Source organism: Cebidichthys violaceus, unplaced genomic scaffold (genome assembly GCF_023349555.1).
Source record: "Cebidichthys violaceus isolate CVI_PGR_0920_01 unplaced genomic scaffold, fCebVio1.0.p SCAF_33, whole genome shotgun sequence".
NCBI classification, from domain to species: Eukaryota; Metazoa; Chordata; class Actinopteri; order Perciformes; family Stichaeidae; genus Cebidichthys; species Cebidichthys violaceus.
In genome coordinates, this window is record NW_027176517.1 from 2,582,116 (window position 1) to 2,606,884 (window position 24,769).

General features: G+C 42.1%; 1 protein-coding gene across 4 annotated transcripts; it reads left to right on the forward strand.

Annotated features, from left to right (window-relative positions):
• The first annotated feature begins 1,602 nt into the window (after positions 1–1,602).
• ttc14 (tetratricopeptide repeat domain 14) lies at positions 1,603–11,723 on the forward strand. 4 transcript variants are annotated; one of them, XM_068725018.1, is made up of 13 exons: positions 1,603–2,231; positions 2,760–2,890; positions 3,443–3,642; positions 3,887–3,971; positions 5,245–5,374; positions 5,834–5,989; positions 6,603–6,674; positions 6,796–6,915; positions 7,398–7,520; positions 7,730–7,847; positions 9,826–9,932; positions 10,038–10,234; positions 10,439–11,723. In XM_068725018.1, the coding sequence occupies exons 1-13, from the start codon at positions 2,098–2,100 to the stop codon at positions 11,071–11,073; spliced, it is 2,208 nt and encodes a 735-aa protein (XP_068581119.1). In that variant the 5' UTR covers positions 1,603–2,097; the 3' UTR covers positions 11,074–11,723. The 4 variants fall into 4 exon arrangements, with proteins under 4 accessions (XP_068581119.1, XP_068581118.1, XP_068581121.1 ...); XM_068725017.1 differs by having other exon boundaries at positions 10,038–11,723; XM_068725020.1 differs by lacking the exon at positions 10,439–11,723 and having other exon boundaries at positions 9,848–9,932; positions 10,038–10,125.
• The last annotated feature ends 13,046 nt before the right edge of the window (positions 11,724–24,769 follow it).

A 24,769-nucleotide genomic window follows, 5' to 3' on the forward strand; every position in this document is an offset into this window, starting at 1 on the left:
AGGTGCTTTGTAGATGAGTGTTTGTTGCATAGTGTGGTTTACTCCTCCCTTAGCTCGGGAGTGGCATGGCATTGATGACGGAGGATACTTTCTCGGAACTTGAGAAACTAGGTGATGACTACAATACAATACTCTGAGAAATTGGCATTGCTCCTAACAAAGCCATTACTGGAAACCCTCATCAAGGTTATCAAACAGGTTTCTTATTCATATCATGCAATTCAGTTCTTCATCTGTCTCTGTTTTTTGTTAATTCAAACTCTACTTTTCTACATTATTACGTTCTATTCATGTTCTCGGTGAATACTTGATTCTCATTGGCTGCAGGGTGTACATTAATTCCTGATAACGGACACTAGAGCCGTATAATAATCATATAGTAATCTCTTTATACTGCTCTGATGGACACTCCGGTCTGTTCACCAGTCTAAATGAATGCACTGGTAACATTAAATATCTCATTTACAACACTTTACTCTGCCCCACTGAACCTGAACTTAGTGACACATATCAGAAATCGTCTCACATCTCATTCTCTATTCAACTTGCTACTTCAGGCTGCGGCTGACAAATCACATGGACATGTTGATGTGACTGTAGCTGTCATAGCTACAGTCAGCGTTGTGGTAGCTGCAGTTGTGGATGTTACAGCTGGAGTCGTTGTGGCTGTAATTGTGGTGGTTGGAACTAGAGATGTGGTTTCTGCAGTTGTGGTGGTTCCAAATGTGACAGTTTGAGCAATAGCGGTGGTGGTGGCAGGTTCGGTAGCCGCCGTTTTCTGAGCTGTAGATGTTCAGGGGTGCAGTTGTTGGAGCTGTAGTTGTGGGGGTGCTTTTGTGGGGGCCATGGATGTGGGGCCACGGTTGTCAGGGCTGCAGTTGTGATAGTTTGAGCAATAGCTGTGGAGGCTGCAGGTTTGTTAGCCGCATTTGTGTGGGCTGCAGGTTTTGGGGTGCAGTTATCGGGGGTTTGGAGTTGTGGGGTCACATTACATTATATTACATTACGGTCATTTATCAGACGCTTTTATCCAAAGCGACTTACAATTCAGTCTCTATCTACACACCGTAGACGCAGCTACGGGAGACATTCTGGGGTTAAGTGTCTTGCTCAAGGACACAATGACATGAGACTAGTAGAGCAGGAGCCGGGGATCGAACCACCGACCCTCTGATTGAAAGGCAGCCCTGCTCTCCACGGTCACCCCAATCACCCCACAGTTGTGGTGGTTAGAAGCGCAATGCTCAGGGTTTCAGTTGTCGGTGATGTAGTTGAAAAATCAAATATGTAGAACTTTTACTCGTAACAGAGTATTTTTACACTGTAGTAATACTAGTTTTATATAAGTAAAATGTCTCAGTACTTCTTCCTCCATTGGCTCAATAAGGCTGTGTGGGACTAAATGTTGGTAGGATATTTAACTTTTAACATAATTACTATAAGAGGAGTTACTTTTGAATACAATTTTGATTTAATTTTGAATATAGCTTAATCAGAATTCAACACATTTAAAAAATGTATTAATGTTTTGTCCACTTTAGTTCCTAGGTGGGACTTGTTTCTCCCGACGGTTTCAGTGTAACACACCTTGCGCATGCTCACTCGTCCATGTGTGATAGTAATGGGCGATGTAGGAGAAAAGAGCAGTCGAGACTTGTTGGAATTGAAATGATAGTCGTGTTTTAGGAAACAGAGGTACTTTGCACGTGTAAGACTATTGGAATATCGTTCATTACGAAGATTATTTCAACTTGCTAGTGCTGTAGCATGACTGACTAGCGTTTGTTTTGGTGGCTAGCTAAACGACGCAGAGCAACGCTGTTATCTCGCTAACTTACGTCCATTAACGTTAAAGTGTCTTTAATGGACCTTTAACGTTGAATCTGTTGAACAGACGAGCCTGTTGATGGGAAGCATCACGTCTCCACCGCAATACAAGTAACACGTTAGCTAAATTTAGCTTCAACGTTTCGACCATAGCCAACGGCTCTCAGTGGCTACTATTACATTACATTACGTTACGTTACGTTACGTTACGTTACATTGCTATATGTTGTGACTTGTAGAATAATGTGAGCGCAGCCCTGTGAACGCAGAATGGACAGAGACTTGTTGAGGCAGTGTCTGACCTATCACGGAGAATCGTTCTTCAACAAACTGAAATGTGAACAAACAGAAAACCCAGACTTCCAAGCGGTGGTGTCTGACCTGTGCAAGGTCTCGTGCGAAAGGTATTTAAGTTCGTTTCTGTTCTGATGAAGATTGTCGTTCACGTGTGAGCTTTGCATCTAGTCTTGCTTCTCATCTTTTAGTTTGTCTTCTATGGATCCTGATACGTTGTTGGGCTGCAACGAACAATTATTTTCACTGTGGTCAATAAACCTTAAAATAGTGAAAAGTGCACAATTTAATTCAGTCACAATTTCCATAAGTCAAAGATGACTAAATATGAATCGGAGAACAGCAGAAAACTTCAAACTGGCTAAAATGAATGAACCTGTATATTCATGATCAAATAGTTTGTTGATTGATTTTTTTAGTTGTTTGCCTAATAATCAACTACTGATCTGTTGTTCCAGCTCGTTGTTATTCGTAATGGATAGTGTCTGAGGCGTTGGAGATTAGACTAACTCTTTTTATTGGTTGTATCTCTAATAAACTCGGCCCTAATAGTGTGCGAGAGTTCAGCTGTTTGCTTAGTTTGACTAAACCGTGTTCTCCTGAGAGCCTCGCTGAGCGTCTGTGTGTTTTGTGTGCAGCAAGAGTGACGGGCAGGACAGCCCCCTTGTGGAGCAGTTCATTGCCCGGAAGGCTGACATCCTGTTCTGTCCAGCATGGAAGACCACCACTCATCAGGAAGAGGAACACGAGGAGGAGGACGACGCTGCAGGTGTGTGTCTCCCAGGCTCGGTCCACACGAGGTCATCCAACATGGTCATTTTGTAAAGACCTCTGTCTTTACAGCAGAACCACTTTGCATTTCTCCTCTTTTCAATTCCAAACATGTTGAATGCAGGGCGGCCTGTGTGGACAGCTGGATGGATTCAAATAGTTTCAATTTTATTTAAATGTACGATCGCCACGTCGTCTGACAAATGAATACAGGGTCACACTTTACATCTTCATGGTCACAGCTGTGATGTGTCTACGTTGACATATAAAATGGAGTTATAAACAATAAGTTCTCTCTCTGAACTGTGTGGCAGACTTATGTCATCGATTAGCAAAAGCTCAGTTTTCCCCATAAACACTAAAATGCTGACCTGGCGTCTTCAGATTCATCGGCTCTGGAGAGAGTTGTGGAGAGGCTCCATTGTTGGGTGAGAAATGCTTCCAGCTCAGTGACTATGAAGAGCCAAAACGGAGGCTTAGTGTGGATCTACCCTAATATAGAGAAATCTATCTTCATATGTTTGATTCCCTTTTTATTCTTCTTTCCCAGAGCCGTATGCCATCATGCCACCAGTGGAGTTGTTCATGGAGGTGTCCTATGAAGAAAGAAGAGCCATGCTGTACAGGGACTTGGAAAGAGGAGACATTTTGGTGGGGAGGATCAACAACATTAGAGAGTACGGCTTCTTTCTCACTCTGCTCTGCACGGCAGGAGGACTGAAGAGAGACGTGGAGGACCTCGAGCTGTCGGTATGTCAACAAGCTGAATCGATCGAGCCACGATGTGGCCATATTCATGTCATCAACCTGGGAACGGATCGAAGCCCGTCAGTCAACCAGTGTAGATGTCCAGCTGTACCGGTGCTAATGCCGACTTAAATGACCACCGCGCAACTTGAGGTCTTAAGTCATGACACGAACAATTTGTGTAACTGTACTTACTGTAGTAAATGGTGCAACACCTGGTGGAATGTCCTTTCTCTTCTACTTACAGGCTCTTTGTCACATCAGAGAAATCCCCTCCACTGGCAGCCATGATGATCCTCTGTCCTACTTCCAGACCGGAGACTTCATCAGAGGTTAGTATCTTAGCTTCCTCTGAAACAACCTCCTCTGTGCAGACTTTCTCTCACAGTCAGACCATAGGTGTGTTTTCTCTACAGCGGTTTCAAGGCTTTAATTCTCACCAGGTAGAGCTGGCCCAATACTTGCTGCAACACAATGTCACTTTATCTGACATCACAGTGCGTTTGTTAAATTAAATGGCGGAGGATAAAGTGATTGACATTGTGATAACTTTTAAGAATTGTTCATTGGTTCCTCAAAGTATTATATACCACTGTTCTATACAAGTACAGGTGAAGTAGAGCATGTTTCAGGTATTATCTATGTTTTCAGTCAGTTGTCTCTTCAGAGTTAGTATTTTGTGGAAACATTACATCATAAGTACTGGAGCAGGGGTAACCCATTAATATTCACGAGGTCCAGTTGGAGAGAATATCCTCACACAAAGGTCCAGAACATCACAGCAATGTCTAACTTGTGCTTTTATTTAGTACCATGGTTATTGAAGTAGCCTAGCAGTTGTATTAACGTCTATATGTAGTCAACAACTGACTGTCAAATCAAGTAAAGAAAGTTAAAGCTCAACAATATTCATCGTCAGTTTTCAAATGTAACTGGATGAATAATAAATAATAATAATAAATAAATGTTCTTCTCTCATTTCAATGACAATAAGGGCTGGATTTAAAAACAGATTACAGAACAGAAGCTTCAAATAAAGTGACTTTAACTGAATCATCCTGCAGCGTTAAAATCTGTTCATTCAGGTGTGAAGTGATGTTATCTTCTCCTCATCTTCTAATAAGGTAAATGTGTGTACAGGAACGTTATCTGTGGTTATTAAAGCTCTGGTTTCTGCTCTATTCTCTCCGTTCACCTCGTTGTTGTGAAGTGAATTCATGCGTTGGGATTATTTATTTCCTGTGTCTTCGGTTTGGATTTCACGTCGCTGCTTTTACTAATTAAAAGGACTGGTGGTGATCTGCCTGTTGGAAGAATGAAGATGTACGAGTTCGTCCACGTTCCTCTTTTTGGAGAACGACATGTGAAATAGCTTCTCTGACTCACAGACTCTTATTAAATTATGATGCACTATGATCCTTGCAAAAAACAATCATGAACTGTTGTGATACTTGAAGTCGTAATGAACTGATTTATGTGTTTTTATGAATATGATTGTTAGAAATCATGAATATATTATATATGTATATGAGTGTTTAGTGCTATGAGCAGATTATAATGCAGCAATAAGTGTTGACATCTGGTCACCTCTCTGTCGTCGTGTAGCTGCGGTGAAGGACATCGACCGCTACCAGGAGAAGATCACAGTCTCCCTCCAGCAGGCCTCTCTTTCTCCCAACTTGGAGCACATCAAACTGGGCGTCGTTCCTCGGGAGGAGCTGCCCATACACTACAGGTAATTACACAACATGACGTGATCAAGTACTGCAACGTATACAACACTCAACTTATAACACTTATTTGAAATGAATTACAATATGCTTGAAGGGTTGTGAGTAACACTGAAGCGTTCTGTACTGAACACTCGGGGAAACATTTGTATAGAACTTGTTTCAGGATGAAGGGATACGGGACGTGTTTAAAATAAGTGTCTGTTTACCACAGATATAAGTTCACGACTCATTCAAACGTTCACACTTTCTTCATCACCAGAGAATACACGCAAGTCATGTAACCGTAGCGTGGAGTGATCTGTGTTTGGAGTTTTTCTTGTCCATCAAGTGAAGCTACGTTCAGACTATGCAAAACATCTTTGCTTCATCATTTCACCCGCCGAACAATCGCTCCATCAAGGCCGGCGTGTTTCAGTTTTAGCATGCGACGCTGACTCCTCCCCCCCTTTTCCTTTTCTTAGTCGTAGCGTTCGTGCAGCCGCTGACTCCAGCGAGACGTACGAGTGTATACTGAAGAGCTGCCACGGCTACCACAACCCCTCTGTAGTGGCCTACCTGCTGGGAAAGGTGGGAGTCAGTGACACCCACCCTCCGTCCATGATGAGAGGACTACAGAGGTAATGAGCATGTCCACCGGCTGACTAACTGGTTACTTTAAGCACCGCCATCTTTGATTGGATAATTCTCCAGCAACCGTATGATAGCAGAGAGAGTGACACAGTATCCTCACGACAAGCGTAAACCACTGGAGGTCATCTTCAGAGATGGGTGACTCTCTTCTGACATTTGTACTTTTTCTTTGTGATGTATCCTGGAAATGAACAGCAAGTAGGAAACATTCCCTGGAATATCCCTCCAGCCTGCCGTTTCCTTATTCAGGGTTTCGTAGTGAAAGGAGGAGGTGTGGTGTAAACAACTCCTCATTTGTACTTAAAGAATTAGCCGTTCCTCTTCCATGGCGGCGACAGGAATAAATGGAAACGGCATCTGACAAAAGTTCAACTCGAGCTGCTGCTTCACTAGCAGCCAGTGAGGACACGGGGTTGACCTAATGCTTCAAACCGGTGTGTGTTTTTAGAAGGAATATACGACATGTGTCAGTTCTATGATCAATAACTACTGTGAGTGTTTAAAGGAGTGTCCTTGGAGGCAGGCCGGTAGGTAGCGGTGTCCTTTGGGAACAGGAAGTCTTCAATGCTGAGAGACGACCTGTGCCTCTTTTCTCCACAGCAAACTTTTTCAAGAGGAAGATTTTGCCTCAGCAATCAGGAAGAAGCAGTCTGCATCATGGGCTTTGAAGTGGTAATGATGACATTTGTCACTGGTCTATCATATTCATCACCGTGCAAAGTGAACAACGTCTCCTCTCGCTTGGTCTCACTCGGTCTCACTTCTCCTGTTGCGTGTCTGTCTTCGTCGTCAGTGTCCGTGCCGGTGTGGGCCACTTCAAACACGGTCACCACGTCGAAGCCATGAACGAGTACAACAAGGCCTTGGATATCGACACTAACAATGTGGAAGCTCTGGTGGCTCGTGGAGCTCTGTGAGTCCATTTCTCATTTGACTTCCTGCAGCCTTCTCTGGATGTGTTAACACTGTAGAACAGGTAGAGGTTTGGTGTCACATGGGGCCCACTTCCTGTGAATAATTAGATGTTCGTGCATTGAGTTTCACAAGCTATCGACTCTATTTGTATTCCGGTGAATGTTTTAAAAGTTTGTTTTATGCACCAGTTTATTTGAAATGTTATTCATATTGTCTTACAGAAACCACACCCGTCCCTGTCGTGATAAAAAGCTGTCGTTCACTCGGTGCAGAGATAACAGAGCTCATTTATGAACTACATGACAGATAAATGATGTAGAATATAATCTCTGTTAATCTAGTGAGTGATACTGCACCACCAGCAGCAGTCGTACAACAGAACGGCCTTGTCAGAGCGTTCTTGTGTCTCCGCTGTGATAGTCCCTGTCGAGAGAAGGATTGAATGTTTCGTTTGTTCTCTCTTTCATTGGATATGCTCAGCTACGCTAACAAAGGCAGCATCATGAAGGCTATAACGGACTTTGAACTGGCCCTGCAGAGCTGTCCAGACCACCGCAACGCCAAGAAGTACCTCTGCCAGACGCTGGTGGAGAGAGGAAAACAGTAAGCACTGATAATAGAGTACACAGAGGTGTCAGATCTTTGAAAGTAAGAGCAATCGAGCAGTATTCATGTGTAAACATGCTGACACTGCTAATATAGCCTCCACAATGAAAGGTTTCTTGCCTCTGTGCTGCAGGCATCATTTACTTGATTCATTCATTTATCTTTGACCTTATGTACTCAGGTCTCTTGTGTTTGTGTGTCTCTAGGCTTGAGGAACAGGAGAAACTAGTAACAGCAGAGGGATTGTACAGGAGAGCTCTATCTCTGGATGACTCAAACCCTGAGGCGCAAGAAGCCCTGAGCAAGATCACAGACACTATACAGGTGAGCAGGCCACCGCCCACACACACACACACACACACACACACACACTCACACTCACTCTCACTCTCACTCTCACACACACACTCTGGGCGGGTATGCACTGTGTGTACTTAAGGCTTAACTATTAATGAACTTGCCAACAACATCAAAGCTTTGTTAAGTCTACACATCAATGAAGAATGATAAAAAACAAAACAGGTGAAGCAAATACATATAGCAGGCGTCACTAATAGGCGGACCGCGGTCCGGATCCGGACCCAGACGCCGTTGTATCTGGACCCTGGACCTAAAACAGATAGATAATTGAGAATTATATGTTCAGAGACCGTGACGATTATTAAAAGCAGTAATATGAAGCGCCACTACGAGACAAAGAACAACTCTTTAGATCAAACGTACCCACTCACATCTGAAATGAAGACACAGAAAATAAACCCAAGAGCCCAATATGATCAGAATCCTAACACATGAAGTCACGTGTTAGGACCAACTATGATGTTAACAGAGATAATAGAGCTGAAACAAGTAGTTTAATAACCACAGATAAAGTCCATGCTCACACATTTATCTTGTTAGAAGATGAGAACAATATAATATTGTTGCTTTTTTGATTGACATCACTTCAAACCTGAATGAACTGAATTTAAAGCTGCAGAACAATTCAGTGAAATACATTTTTCTAAAATTAAGTGATTTATTTTAAGATGCCCATTTATCAAAAGTTTTCTGTTCTGTCAGTTATTATTTAATCCAGCTCTATTTTACTTGAAATGAGAAGAACATTCATTTATTCATTTATTTATATATATATATATATATATATATATATATATATATATATATATATATATATATATATATATATATATATATATACATATATATATATATATATATATATATACATATATATATATATATATATATATACATATATATATATATATATATATATATATGTATACACACACACATTTCTATAAGCCTCCTGGGTTGTTTTTACTAACATCTAAATTAAGTAGAATGTTAAATGATATACTGGTTCTACTGCCGTCTCTCGGTGCTGTTGATAGCTTGCTGAAGGAGTTTGTCGGTGGGCATCATTTGAATATTGAAGGATACACACATGCATCCTTCAAACTCCTCTGGACGGAGGACTCAGTCCTAGAATTCAAAGCATCCTCAACACTGGAACGCTTCCTTGACATTAAGAAACACACACAGTCTGTAAACGGCTCCACCTCCTAATAAAGTCCAACCAGTCAAAGAGGTGAAAACACCTGTGGAGGGACTTAAGGCCTTCTGGACCAGAGCACCGTGGAGTGCTGTCCATGGTGCCGAATCTAGTCTGAAAGCGTTCACAAGGCCGTGTTGTGTTGCAAGTGTTATTAAAACGTTGGTGTTTCAAGTGCAGCGCACGGCGTCCTCTTACAGCGTGTTGCCACTGTCACTGTTTGGTTTGTAATACTGATGAAGTGCTTTGGTGTATGTGTGTGTGTGTCTGCGACCCTGGGACTCTGCCCTTTGACCCTCCGACTGCCGCGGTCTTGTCACCTGCCTCGCTGGTGTGAAAATAAATCAACGGCACAATGACGCCTCCTCCTCCACTGGACACCTGTGTGTGCCCTGACCCCAACACGGTAACGTTGAAACCTTGTCTGTCTCGATGGGGAACGAATGATGTTTGTTGTCTCTGTCCGTCATCTGTTTCTCTTGGATCACACCACTTTCTCTGTGGTAAATATGTGACTCTGTGTGTTCCTCCATCGTTCTGACATCTGTGTGATCGTTGACGTTCTTCTGTCCTCTTCAAACCGTTGACTTTCCTCCTCCTCCCCATACTTCTTACTCCACCACTAACGACTCAATGAATGGCTGAATCCCGATCACTTCCGGGGTCTCCGTTGCGTGTTTGATTGTGTCTCTGTGGACTTTTGCCTGCCATTGTCCTGTCTTGCTTTGCCCGGCGACGATAAAGAAATCGATTCGCCTGCGAGAAGAAGCGCTGGCTAAGGAGCAGGAGAAGGCTACGAGCAGCCAGATCAGCGCGGAGAAGTTGCGTAAGATCTTAAAAGAGGAGAAGAGGTGAGTCTGATCTTTAGAAGGTGTGGCAGGTGATCCATGCAAGTCATTTCATAACTTCAGTTTAATAATGAGAATGAAATGTTCAGTGAATGTCTTTTTTTACAGGATGAAGAAGAAACGGAAGAGATCGGCCTCTTCCTCTTCGTCATCCACCACTTCCTCCAGGAACTCCTCTCCATCGTCATCGTCTTCCTCCTCTCGCAGGAGGTCCAAGAAGAAGAAAAAGAAGAGGAGGCGGTCCGACCGGGGAAGTAAGCGCCATCGCAGGATCTCCTCACGGGAGAGCAGGAGGAGTGAGGAGGGTAAGAGCGAGAAAGACAGGAAGGTGAAAGAGGAGGACGAGGTGGAGTGGTATCCCGCTCCTCCCAACACCGCCGCCACCTTCCTCAACCAGAAGGGAGGCCCGGGTTTTGGAGAGGGGGGAGAGGAGGAGGAGGAGGAGGAGGAGGTAATGGTGAAGGATGCTGATGATAGACGCATCTCTCAACTGTACTCCTTGTCTGCAGCTTCAGAGGATGAAGAGTCTGACTCCTCACGCAGAGAAAAGAAGAGAAGGGACAGAGAGGAGAGAAGGAACACCAGTCTGAGCAGAAGCCCAGAGAGAGAGGAGAGGGGGAGTGCAGAGAGTCGAGATAAGAGCAGGGAGAGAGGTAGGGAGGACGACAGGAGAGACAGGAGAGACGCTGACTCCAAGAGGAGGAGCAGCTCGGACGAGAACAGGAAGCGAAAGGTATCCTGCTCGTCCGCGGAGTCCGAGTATTCACGGAAGTCCAGTTTCAAATCTGAATATTTAGGGAACTCGGGTTCCGCGTCAAAACGCGTAGAGAGAAAGATGAGACAGGACCCTTCCAAGAGGAACTCCTTAGATGGAGGAAGGTTTGAGAGCAGAGGGGGGGTAGAAGAGGGAGAAGAGGCGGGGAGGGAGAAGGACAGGAGAGAGGGGAACGTAGTGGATGGCAGCAGGAGGTCAGATGTTGGAAACGGTAGAAGATCAGAAGGTGCTGGAAACCACCACAGACAGACTAGTCTGACCTCAGGGCCAGAAGGAAGGGCTAAGAAAGACCTCCCATCCAACCTGGTGGATATTTTCAGTCAGATCGCCAAGTTTAAGAAGGAGAAAGGAGTCAAGGAGCCAAAATAATAACTCGAAACCAAAAGTCCAAAAGCTGCCCGAATATCAGTGAAGCAAGGCTGTGAAAGATGGATGTTTGTATGAAAGCTTCATCTCTGGACTGTCTCAAGCTGATCCAACGTTCCCGGCTCTTGTTCCGTCTATCGTTTTACTTTGAAAGGTTTTAGTCCTTGCAGTAGATTGAAGGCCTGTGAGCAACTGCTGCGTTCACAACGTGGTGAAATGTTCATCTGGACGGCTTGAAGCTATGATTGAAGTAAATACTTTCTCAAACGATGTGATGGCATGTTGTTATTGTAACTGGTGATTATTATTTCATGAGAAGAACATTTTCTACATCGGTGACTGCAGATATTCTACGTTGAGTCATAACTGCTGCACTATTATCAGCTCAGCTGCTCCAGGCTTTGATCCGTCTTCTGCGTTCATCTTGAGTCGAGACCTTCATCTGTCGGAGGAGACGCTGCCTTATGTTTACTGCCTTGTGCCATTCTGTGCATTCTCTCTGCGGCTCGTTAAATCCAACCCGACTGTTAGCGCTGCGCTACTTCTTTCAAGCTTCGCACAATGCCCATGTCCCGGTTTGTTTCCCCGACACATTTTCTCTGCAGTAGAACAAACTCTGTTGAATCAATAAAGCATTTAAAATGTCAAAAGTACACGCCGTGTCACTTTGTCCTTACCAGGGCAGATTACAATAGTGTGTGTGTGTGTGTGTGTGTGTGTGTGTGTGTGTGTGTGTGTGTGTGTGTGTGTGTGTGTGTGTGTGTGAGTGTGAGTGTGAGAGAGAGAGAGAGAGAGAGAGAGAGAGAGAGAGCTCTATGATGGACGGGACCTGGTGTCAGATGGACACGGTACCGCTAACAGTCGGTTTTAACTTGACGTCTGCATGTTCACAGGCGTGATGATGTGAATGCAGCGGTGCAGAAAACCTCCAGTCAAACTTTATGGGTGAAATATTCAGCTGTGGGGCTGTTTCAAGTGACTTACACAGGATGAGCTCCACAGCCGCTAGAGAGAGAAATACCACTTTATTTTGCAGAAGCATGCTGCCGCTTCTGGCTCAGTAATATGTGTCAAAGAGGATTCATTTTCCAGCAGGATATTGATCCTAAACATGCATGGCAGCCGCTGTATACCAGGCCTGTTTGAAGTCCAAGGAAGAGCAAGCACCGCTGGCTTGTGTGGCTCTGCTCCCTCACCGGACCTGAAGTTTACTGACAAAGTGGAAAAGTCCAGAAGTGGAAAGAGGAAACGCACAGCAACTTCACCAGCCTCTGATCTGCATCCTGTCAAGAGGTCGGTTCTCTCAAACGACAAAATCATTGTTGTCACTCGTGGTGTCCAGCCGTGCACATAGTTCTGGTTTTATTCAGAGAGGCTGCACTATTTTATGTTCATACCAAGTATTCTTTTAGGAGGAGGTAGTTCATAGTCTGTTCTTTTCAGATCTTTTTGTGAGTAACAGGACCTTGAGAGATTGTGATTTGGGAGAACTGACTAAGTCTGGAAAAATACTGAAGATATGATGAAGGCAGAAGGAAATGTTCACCTTTTGTTAAATATTAACACGTTCTGACTAAATACAGATTTCCGTCTTAACGTGTCTTATCCTGTATTGATCCCCAGAGGGGAGGTGATGCAGTACAACAGTGTGCAATGATACAGTAATCTAATTATATAATATAGAATTAATGATGAAAGTGCTGCTACTCATGATAGATATAGTATATTATATGATGAATTATAACAAACATGTTCAACTCAAGTCCAGCGGAGACTCAGGAAAGGGAGTTTTGTAGCCGCCTGTATATTTTCATATTTCATATTTTCATATTTCCGTTCCATCACGTTGTTCTTTGTCGCTACTGAAGCAACACTGACTAACATGGGACGACCTGAACACATCTGGTTGTCTTTCATCCTTCAACTAAGCAAATTAAAGCCAAAGTGGCATTATGTCTTATTAGTGCTTTAAGCTACTTGGTGTCACATATTTGATTAAATGACTGGACACACACACACACACACACACACACACACACACACACACACACACCAGTGGTTGTGCGACCAGCCGTGCGTCGCCCTGTGCCAAAGTAGCTTACTTCAGGCTTAGCTGCCAACCTCTCGCTTCCATCATTACTGGTTCCATCAGCAGCGATGCAGCCGAGGGGCTGCGGTCTATCTTGTTAGGGCAGATTAACCACGAATTTACGGGCAGTGAAGAAACCCTTCATCTAACGCTGCACACACTGGCTCCTGATCCGGTGCTTTCTGTCTCAGACGCCTGACATCTTAATCTTCATAAATACTGAGGACAGGAGGTCCTGCAGTCGTTGCTCTGGCCTCGCTGAGAGCTCGCTCCGTGGGTCATCATTAGTCCTAAAGAGCCACTGTTGGAGTGTTTGGTCGTGAGCGAGACGCTTCACTGAGCACATGGATTATTCTGGTGCCATTATGGCCTAAAGTGACTGTTAAAGGAGCGCAGTTTGAGTTTGCGCCACACTTTCAATTAGATAGTCCAACACTGGATAAAGAAAACATGCGGTGAAATCTAATGACCTCTCATGGTGGTAATCATGTTTTGTTCTTCCATGTTTTTCATTCATGAATTCTAATTATCTATCTTCTCCTCCTCACCCGCAAAACCTCGACCAATGAAATGTAGCAGTGTGTACAGCATGTACACATAAGAACCAACAACTAGTGGTCTGATGTTAATTATTACGTCTGTGAAACCAGACAAGAGCAGAAACCTGCTCTGTGTTCCTTAAAGCTCTCTATAGTCAGAGGCGTCCGGCTTTAACATGGTTATGCATTAGAGAGTTATGTTAACACTGTAGTTAGACTCTGACACACTCACCTGCTACCCGTGAGTGAACACTTTAATGTTTCTCACATTCCAATCGGCTTAATATAAGAAACTAATTCAAACGCATCACATCTGCAGTTCTGCGGCTCTCCACTGGAGGGCAGTGGCACACTGTGTCTGTGGACAACAGCTGGATCTTAAGAAATGGAACAGATTAGTCTTCTCCACATCCACACTGATGGAGGCGTCTGCCTTTCTTTTCATAAGAAAGTGCATTTTACATGGATTTATGTTTCGATCCATCTGTGAAGGATGCAGCCTTTGTGGTTGTTATTAGCAGAGGTGCTGCTAGAAATTCTGGGTCCGTGAATCATAAATATATGCTATTTATCCTAAATCTTTGATATATTGCCCGTCCCCCTTTATTCATGTCAAGTTTCATCTCCAGTGAAAAACATCACACCTCATAACATTTGTTTTGCAACAAAAACTGCAAAAATTAAAATGCATGAAAAGGTTTGTGATTCTGATTGTACAACCTAAACAATAGCAACACAACTGTTGTCCTGAAATATATCTTCCATCCATTACGAATAAAACATAATAATGACGATTAAATTAGGAATAAAAAAAATGTAAATCCTTCAAATAATGTGTACGGAAAACAATGTACCAAAGAAGAGAAGGAACGAATAAGAGGTAGAGGGGGAGAGAGAGAGAGAGAGAGAGAGAGAGAGAGAGAGGCTGAAACACACTTTTCTATTATAATCAATTCATCGTTGTGTCAGTACAATATCAGAGTATTTAGAAAATACTACTGATACCCAGTTTGTTTTAATATCAGAAAGTAAATCCTAAAATCATCCCATTTGATCAATGTAACCTGTAAGCCATGCGTGATGGCCGATGTGTTTCTTATACATGATATTACTGTAGAGTAAATAATGAGGACATGGTGAAGACCAGCTCAACTGTTTCAGTGTGAAGTGTGCTCTTTCTCTGCCTCATGAGGACACGTTGTGTGTGCACCACTCCATCACTCATCCTTTAGAACGCGCTCCAACCCGGTCTCTCGCTCCGTGCCTCTCTGCGTGTGACGCCGATGCACCGGGCTTTAACGAAGTCCAACTTAAACCCAGCGGCGTCGGCGTCAAACAGTCCGAGCCACAGAGCCAGGTGGTCCACACCTGTGTGCTGTCACCTGTAGCTGTGCAGAGAGACGCTCTGAACGTGTCTGAGAGAGGACACTGCATGCAGCGCACGGATTACACGGAGATGATTTATGGCAATAACCACAAGTGCAGAACATCTGCAGGTGTTTGATTGTCTTTTGGGTCCATAAAGAACTTTTTTGAAAATGGTTCTTTAGAAAACCTTTTTTTTCTTTAAGTGCTTCAAAGAACCATTTTTTGAAGGTTCTTTGAGGCACCTTTGTGGGTTCTTTGAAGAACCCTGGTCTGAAAGTTTTTTTGTGGAACCAGAAATGGTCCTTCATCTATGGCATCACTCCGAAGAACCATTTTCGGTTCCAGATGGCACCTTGATGTGTGTGCAGGGTTCTGAGGTCAGACTTCCATCCAGGAGACGAAGGTAAAACTAAAGGTTGACGGTTCGTTCCGTCAGTCGTTGGTGTCGTTCGTCACGTGAGCCGCTAGTCAGGTGACCTGTCTGTCACTCGATATTCTCTTGAGTCGTAAATCACTCGGTACTTACGCTGGTCCAGTTTCCTTTTCCTAAACCTAATTCAATGGTTTTGTCGCCTAAACCTTACTTCCTGTGAAGACAGAAGTTTATGTTGAGATGTCCTCATACGTGTAACAAGCGGTAGCTGATGAGGGGAACTGATGAGGGGAACCCAGAGAGTCACGGTTCGAAGCTCAGGGTCGCTGAGCGTCAGTATTTGACGAGTTGAGAGTGAGAATGTGTTGCAGGTTCATGTAGACTGTCTTTCAGGCACAGAGACACCTCATCACTGTCCTTTTCTGCAGACCTGAAGGACTTTATTTCTCTGGGGGGTTAAGTCCTGACCCTGCTCTGTTGCAATAAGCTGAGAGTGAAAAAGTGGGAGAGAAAGAAAAGAGGGAGGGAGGGAGGGAGGGAGGGAGCCGTGACCGCTGCAGGGAGAAGAATAGGAGGACCTTCGGTCCTTGGAGGTGTGGGTCTCTCCACTGGTTCGGGGGGTCAGCAGCAGCAGCTGTCCTGCTTGACCGACTCTGATGAAGCTGCAGATTCTCGCCTTCACGAATCATCCCGCTCCATTCTCCTCCTCTGCTCCCACCTCCACTCCTTTTCACAAAGAGAGGGGATTCCTCCTCTTAGGCCTCTTTCTTCAGCACTGAGGCAATCAGACTGTTGAACACGCAGGAGGAGATGAGACATTTTAAATTAGTGTTAGGAGAGGGGGAGAGAGGGAGAAGGGGAAAATGACATTTTTCATTTTCTACAATAAAAGGTACTACATTGAATTCTCGGAGCATGACAATACGGAGGAGTAAGTAATGGAATAGGAGCAGCCGTGGTGTCTGTGTGTTAGTGGATAATGAGGAATTTAAAGATGTACGCTCCTCTGCTGCCATTCAATCAGACTCTCACCCCGGCGCTGTCACAATACCGTACAGAGTCTCAAACTCCTTCTTCTTCTGTAGTCGTCCAGAACCGGTCCTAAACGGGCTTTGGGGCATTAGCCAATCAAGCAAAATGTACGCTTTTAATATCCTGCCGACCCACTCGACCACAGCATTTCAAATTGTACAGTACGATAACAAGGCACAGGTTGACCATCAAGGGCACCCAAAGCTCCCACATTGAATAGCATATATCAAATCAGACAATATTGTTTCTGGAAATTATGTTTGCAGCCTTGATGTTGCCAGGCTGGCACATTTTGGTTTAAGATGTCTAAAATTGGAGCAACATGTCCTCCTGTAGCACGCTGTCTTCAACAGTGTTGCCCACATGCTTTACAAACTTTATTAAAACAGGTGAGACACCAGTGAGAACAACAAGATAACCAGCCATCATCCATCAACACACACTGGCTCCAGTACGGAGTCTGCTTCATGAGTTTGAATCTTTTTGATTTGATTTGTTTGATCGTTCTTATTGCTCCTCTGTCTGCTGATGGACTCATGTTGAGTACGAGTTTCAACATCTATCTATCTATAATAGCTGTAATACGCTAACAATAAGTGAAAAGTACATTTGAAGTGCTTTATAGTTGCCACAATGTTAGTCGGTCATGTCATTGCATTAACTATGAGCTTTCCAGGAGCGTTTATATGGTTTTAGGGCTGGGTGATAATTCAAAATGATAAGTTATCGTCTTTCAATGAAGTTATATTGTGATGAAATCATAGATCGAGATATCGTGACGCACAATTAGGTTGTCTAAATTTGATAATAACAACCGCATAGTAACAGTTAAATCAAGCTGTTGCCATAATCTGATTGCTCTGTATCTGTATACATGGGTGTAAACATAGTAAGTGTATAGCTGGAAATATATATATTTATATTTTTTTGACCTAAATTGAAATATGGCTTATAATTAAGCTACATATGGCCGTAGCTATGACAGACTAAGGTCGTCTATACTTATTAAGGACATTTTGGGGATTTACAATCTACACTTACCAGACAAATACACATTGTACTTTAAGGCAGATTCATACACTCATAGTCCATTAAATGTGTCAGTTTAAGGCCAAAAACATGAATATGAACAAAGGTGATTGTTCATATTTCTTCACTAAAATTGTGTTCTTGACATTGTGGGGAAGGCATGAAATAGCATTTTTTTTTCATCTTGTAGGGAAAAGAACATTTTAAAATTTTTAAATAATATACAAAACACGGAAAATATATATATATATATATATTTATATATATATATATATATATATTTATATATATATATATATATATATATATTTATATATATATATATATATATTTATATATATATATATATATATATATATATATATATTTATATATATATATATATATATATATATATATATATATATATATATATATATATATATTTATATATATATATATATATATATATATATATATTTATATATATATATATATATATATATATATATATATATATATTTATATATATATATATATATATATATTTATATATATATATATATATATATATAAAAAATGAAACGGTGTTTCTAAAATCCTACCGCCGTGTGATTACACCCAAACAATATATGATAAAGTCTATACAATATATGATAAAGTCTATTCTATATATAATAAAGTCTATACAATATATAATAAAGTCTATGCTATATATAATAAAGTCTATACAATATATAATAACGTCTATACAATATATAATAACATCTATACAATATATAATAACATCTATACAATATATGATAAAGTCTATACAATATATAATAACGTCTATACAATATATAATAACATCTATACAATATATGATAACGTCTATACAATATATAATAACGTCTATACAATATATGATAAAGTCTATACAATATATGATAAAATCTATACAATATATAATAAAGTCTATACAATATATGATAAAGTCTATACAATATATAATAAAGTCTATACAATATATGATAAAGTCTATACAATATATAATAACGTCTATACAATTTATAATAAAGTCTATACAATATATAATGTCTATACGATATATAATAACGTCTATACAATATATAATAACGTCTATACAATATATGATAAAGTCTATACAATATATAATAAAGTCTATACAATATATAATAACGTCTATACAATATATGATAAAGTTTATACAATATATAATAAAATCTATACAATATATAATAGTCTATACAATATATAATAACGTTTATACAATATATGATAAAGTCTATACAATATATGATAAAGTCTATACAATATATGATAAAGTCTATACAATATATGATAAAGTCTATACAATATATAATAACATCTATACAATATATGATAAAGTCTACAATATATAATAACGTCTATACAATATATAATAACGTCTATACAATATATAATAGTCTATACAATATATAATAAAGTTTATACAATACATGATAAAGTCTATGCAATATATGATAATGTCTATACAATATATAATAAAGTTTATACATGTGTTGATCATAGATCATAGATCATTCATGTGAAATGAACTCCTTTGCAGACGCTCTTGCAGTAAATCAATAGTAGGTTTCTAAAATACTGCTCCTGATATTCCGGTTCACAGAGAGAGTACAGGCTGCTGTATGTGTTTAAAAATATATATTTTTCCTTCTTAAACTATGTGCTGCAGGCATCACATGGTGAAGTGTGCCAACACAACTGCATCAGGTTTTTCTTCAGTCCTCAGACTCTTTAATAATAACAATAACCATGGTATTTGTAAACTGCACTATATCATTTAGAAACATTATGTAGTGACATCATCACAAAGCGCCACAGTAATTTCAACTTCAGCTCTCGGGCAAAAAGAAAACCTTTCAAGCACAGGAGAGAAGGATTCTTTACCGTTCCAACTATAAACACCGTTTTGACATAATTGCTGCTCTGAGAGTGCATGAAGTTGAGAGTGAGCCTCGTTTATTAGTCTTAACATCTCCCAGCGAGCAGTCATTAGAGAGCACACACACAGCAGGAGGCCCCGAGACAATATGCAAACAGGGCGGCGCGTCATTGTTCAGCGAGTCCTCTGCACTGTCCTCACAGCCTAATGGCGTAACGCTGCTTTCATTTCGTTCATTCAGGGGCATGCAGTGTTCACCGTGCCTCACTGTGTGTCTGCCGTACTTTTTTTTAAAATATAAAATGCGCAAAGCTGACAACATTGTTTTTGCCGTGCGGTTTTGACAGCGCCATTGTCAGCGGGTGAACACCTCGCTGCCAGGCAGTTTTTAATTTCACTCTATGTCAGGATGTCACATTCGAGTGTTCAATTCACTTTACGGTTTAGATTTTTCCGCCTAATGAGTTCCCGTTTGGATGTGGCTGTATTTTGTATTTTTTTTCCTCCACTCATTGTTGCATGGCAGCGATGAAGAGGCAGGAGTTCAGGCTGAGGAGAGAGGCTGTGCAGCCAGCCATCAGAACATCCTTCAGCTTGCTGGATAAAAAGGATGAATGTTCTGGAAGTGTTCAAGGCCAAAGTGAGAGATGAGAGGAATCTGTTGATTTGCTAATGGAGCAGAGGTGGTGGAGAATATACAGCACACTGTGCACAAAAACACTCCTGCTCTGACCTCTTTTTTTACATTTATTTTACCCTTTCTCCACCTGGCCTACGTCCTCCCCCCTCCTCCCCCTCCTCCCCCTCCTCCCTCCCGTTCTGTCCATGCATAGATAAATATTCTAGTCACCACTTATGACTGATATTTTCCAAGCCTTCAGCATTCAATTGTTACATCCTCAGCTCCTCTGAAGATGCAGGGACAGGCACATTGTACACCCAAAGCAAATTTCCTTCCAACAACAAAATTACACTCCGACACAAAACAAGCACGCATGTACGCTGCAACACCCACACACACACATGCACACTCACAGGTACACAAATGTATATTAGCATACGCGCAAGAAAGACACACATACAAATAGATGTTTTCACCAAAAGCTTGCAAATTCCATTACACCCCCCCCCCCCCCCTAAAAAAAAAGGATTTGGGTTAATTTAGTAAACACAGGGTCAGAGCTGAGAGGAGGTGAGGTGTGTGTGCACAAGCTTCAGTCTGTGCATGTGATTGCATATGTGCACGTGTGTGTGTGTGTGTGTGTGTGTGTGTGTGTGTGTGTGTGTGTGTGTGTGTGTGTGTGAGAGAGGGAGAATCGCTGACTGTGTGAAGCAGAGCGGCCTGGCAGCAGCAGCAGTCTAAAGCCAGCCACTCTTTCCAGAGATAGCGCTTCTTTCTCATTTGCACCGGCCCTATTTTAATAATAGCTGTGCATAAGTAATTTCTAAAAGGCCAGGCAGGCACATGGGCGTGGGTGGGGGGGGGAAATTAAACTCATTTTATCTGTGAGCAGGTGGATTCCTATTTATCATTAACATGCATAGAATTTGCACAATGTTATTTCTTGCTGCTGCTACTGATGGAACGTCATCCAAATAATGTCGGAGGAGGGTCTGCCTGCTTCTTTTTTTTTTTTTTGCTTATGCTGGAGTGAAATAGATAAAAGTACTAGTGTGGGGGGGGGGGGGGGGGGGGGGGTCTCGCAATTTTCTGCAAACGGAAACTAATTCTGGGAAGCTTCTTATTACAGTGCAGCCTCATTTGGTTTGCATTAACAGAGGGACAGGAGCGACATTAGGATTTCTGACAGATTTCCAGGAGATGCTCCAACATTCGCTCTTATATCATTAGTAACGCCCCCCCCCCCCGACTTACAGCACCCCCCTTCCTCTTTTAACTGGCATTAAACAATCTCTGCTCATTATTGGCCCAATAATAAAACCGGAATATATTTGACTTCCTGATTTAGATCCTATCAAAATATTGGAATGTAAATGTGTAATTTTGAACGCATGATATGGAGGTTAATAATTGATGGATATTCCTCGTGTTATTTTAGCAAAATTCAACAGCCGGATTATTAGTCATTTTTAAAATAAGAATTATGCTTTTTAATTTGTTTTGGACTGTTAATCTTTTTATGTTGCTGCATGATGGGAGCTGCTTCCAGTGTATCCAATGCTGTCCTCAAAGCCTCTAAGATGTATTATTAGTCTCACTGTTAATTCTTCTGTTAGGCTGTAGCTAACAATTCTCTTCATATCTCAATTTACTGGCTGATTGTTTGATCTAAAAATGTCAGAAAACAATGAAAAACGTTCAAAACCCAAAGTTATTCAGTTCACTGTGATATAAAACAATATAATACAAATGACACAACTTCACTTGAGCTGGAACCACAAAAAGTGCCTTAATTGCTTGAAATGAACTAAACAGTTAATGAGTTATCAGAACAGCTGACTACTGGCTCTACTACGGTGTTTGTTTCCTTCTATCCATATCAATAATTCACCTTTTAAACTTTAAATGCAAAGATGACGCCACTTCTAACTGCCTCTTTGACGTCCTTCATGTCATCACTGCGTCCGCGTCCGCGTTGCTGGAGTGGAACGGCATCACGCGCTCTGCAGAGGGGGATCATGGGAGATCCGTCTGCGGGCGGGATTAGACTCGCCGTTACAGGCGATGAGGAGCGAGATGATGATGTGTGTCTCTGTCTCCTTTTCTCTCCCCTGACAAATAACAGCATGGCAGCTCATGGCAGCCCCACAGCTCCTGACAGCCATCCAAGCAGCCAAGCAGGCAGGCAGTCAGCCATTGTTTTGTAATGTGTTTCACTCTGCCAGCGCTGATCCTTGCTAAGGTACTTACCACGCCATTGTTGTCTAAGTATGCTATTTTCTGGCTGGGCACCTCCACTATAGAATAGGGTGCTTTTTCCCCCCTTTCTTTCTTTCGTCTATTTTTTTTTTTTTTTTTTTTTCAAAGGGAGGTTTGTTACAGTCACCGTCATGCTAATCCCGGTGTGTGATATGTATATGTGTCAACACGGAGAAAGAGAGCGGCAGAGAAGGGAGTCTTAACCCAACAGACAAACGCTGTGAACGGCTGAGAGGCAGATAGACAGACAAGTCCCATTCACTCCACACTGTCCTCCGTGACACCAAATTACTGTTTATCAAAATAAGACGAGCAGCATGAGGAGGACACTTTAGGAGTGTGTCATCTAATGCGTCTTGAATGTGCGCAGGCCTTATGGTGTTTCTGCAGAAACATTCAGCCGGCAGTCAGATTAACGGAGCAGGTCAGAGGACTGATTATTCATTCATACACAGACCAGTGGTATCGAGGTGAAGCCAGATTATTTTGGGGAATATAACGTTTATTGCACATTTAGAATTAGGCAAACTACAGTTTGACATTTTGGGACATTTTCTCATCTAACTCTCTTTCATGCTGAGACTCAGATGAGAAGATGGAGGCCACTCTCGTGTTTGTACAGTGAATGTGGAGCAGCTGGAAGCCGGTTAGCTGAACATAATGACGGGGAGCAGCTAACCGGCTCTCTCTACAGAAATGTGACATCCGGCATCTCTAGAGCGCCGGGCCGAGAAATGCTCCTGCTGGTGAGTTTGGTCAGGAGAGTGCATCGCTCCTCTCCGCTAGCCGACGAGAAGGAAACAGCAGATGACTCATGCTGCGCTGCCAAACATTGCTCAAACCCACAGAACTTCATTCTGTTTATTCCTGGAGAAAGGCCAAAATGACCAACATTTAAAAAACGACGGGGCAGCTCCAGAATTTCCACTTGAAGTAATGGTGCAGCCCAAAAATGATGATGTTTGAATTAATGCAAACATCACATAATAACCAAACACAGATTACATGTAGTGTGATAGAGATGAACCATGTTGATGTCTGTAGCTGTGCCTCTAGAAGTGATGAGGTATGACTCACCCAGCAGCCCTCAGGACGTTTTACTGCATTCCAATGTTGAACTCTGATGGTCCAAATGCTGTTTCAAAGGTACCAGCTTATAGTCATGGGGCTCTCTTTATTTTTAACAGTATGAATAATATTGACTTGAAATACAAGCTTTAAAAAACTCATCATGTGTAATTTATGTAAAATAGTAGACTGTACCCTCCCCAGGTAGTTAAAGCCCCCCCCCCCCCCCCATTCTCAGAGGGCGTGTCCTCAGTGTCCTCAGTGTCCTCACTGTTGTGTTTGATGCTTTTTAACCGCAGCACTTCTCTCTGCTGCCTGATGTATCGCCGCACAATCACTTTAATTAATCATCACTCTGAGACCTTTTATTTTCACAGTTCTGGTGAAGTGTGCATATTTCACTCTCCCGCTGCGACGGTGGAACAGAAAATCTGTGGGAGCATTAATAAGCCTAATATAGAAACATATTTGAACCCTGGTCCTCCACTAAGTAGATTATAAACATTTATTATAGCATGTTATCATAATATCCTGCACAGCATATTGCAAAACTTCTGTGGGCCAGTTTTTCTCCCGGTGCAGAGGAAGATCATAGTTAATTCAGCAGCGTTATGGTAATGTAGAGGTCCTATCGGCCCCGGCATCACACATACTAACAAGCTTAGGATAAGCCCAGCCTGGAATGGTATGAGGTTTGAATTTCTGGAACCAGCGCGGTCTCTGCAGCCAAATCTCACTTCAGCAGAAACCAGTGGGGTGATTCCTCTGCTTAAAAAATTAGTGCTAGTGCATATATATTTTTCTGCAAGGAAAGGAGGTTTGCTACCTTGCGAGGAGAAAAATGCACTGCATGTAAAAAAAAATATATATTTTAAGGATGGCAAAAATCGTCTTGAGAGGGCTAATCAGCTGGCAGCTCTGAAAAGCCTGTAATGTGCATTAAGAGATTTATACACAGTGCAGAGGTAAAGCCGTGCAACATTGTTGACTCATTTGAAGACGCCAACATCTCAACTTTGTGCACTGTTAACAAATGCACACATGTTAAGTTGGTGTACTCTGCACTTCTCCTGTCTCTGTAAATCGCAGTGTATCTGCCATAAGCATGTTATGCTCCAGGGCTCATCAGCAGCGTGTGATCCTAGGCAGGGCTGCCACTGTGAGACAACATGGTAAATCCTGTTTGTGAGACTCGGCGGCTCTCGACTCTCAGCTCTAATCTAACCACCCTCAACCTGGAGCAGGAGAGGAGCGTCTGTCAGTCGGGGAGGAGAGGGGAGAGGAAGGAGGAGAGAGGAGAGGAAGGAGGAGAGAGGAGAGGAAGGAGGGCGCCGGGCCGCCTACGTTACTCTGAATTCAGATCATCCGGTTCATAAACGGGGTTGTTTGCAAATGAAAAGTGCAAAAG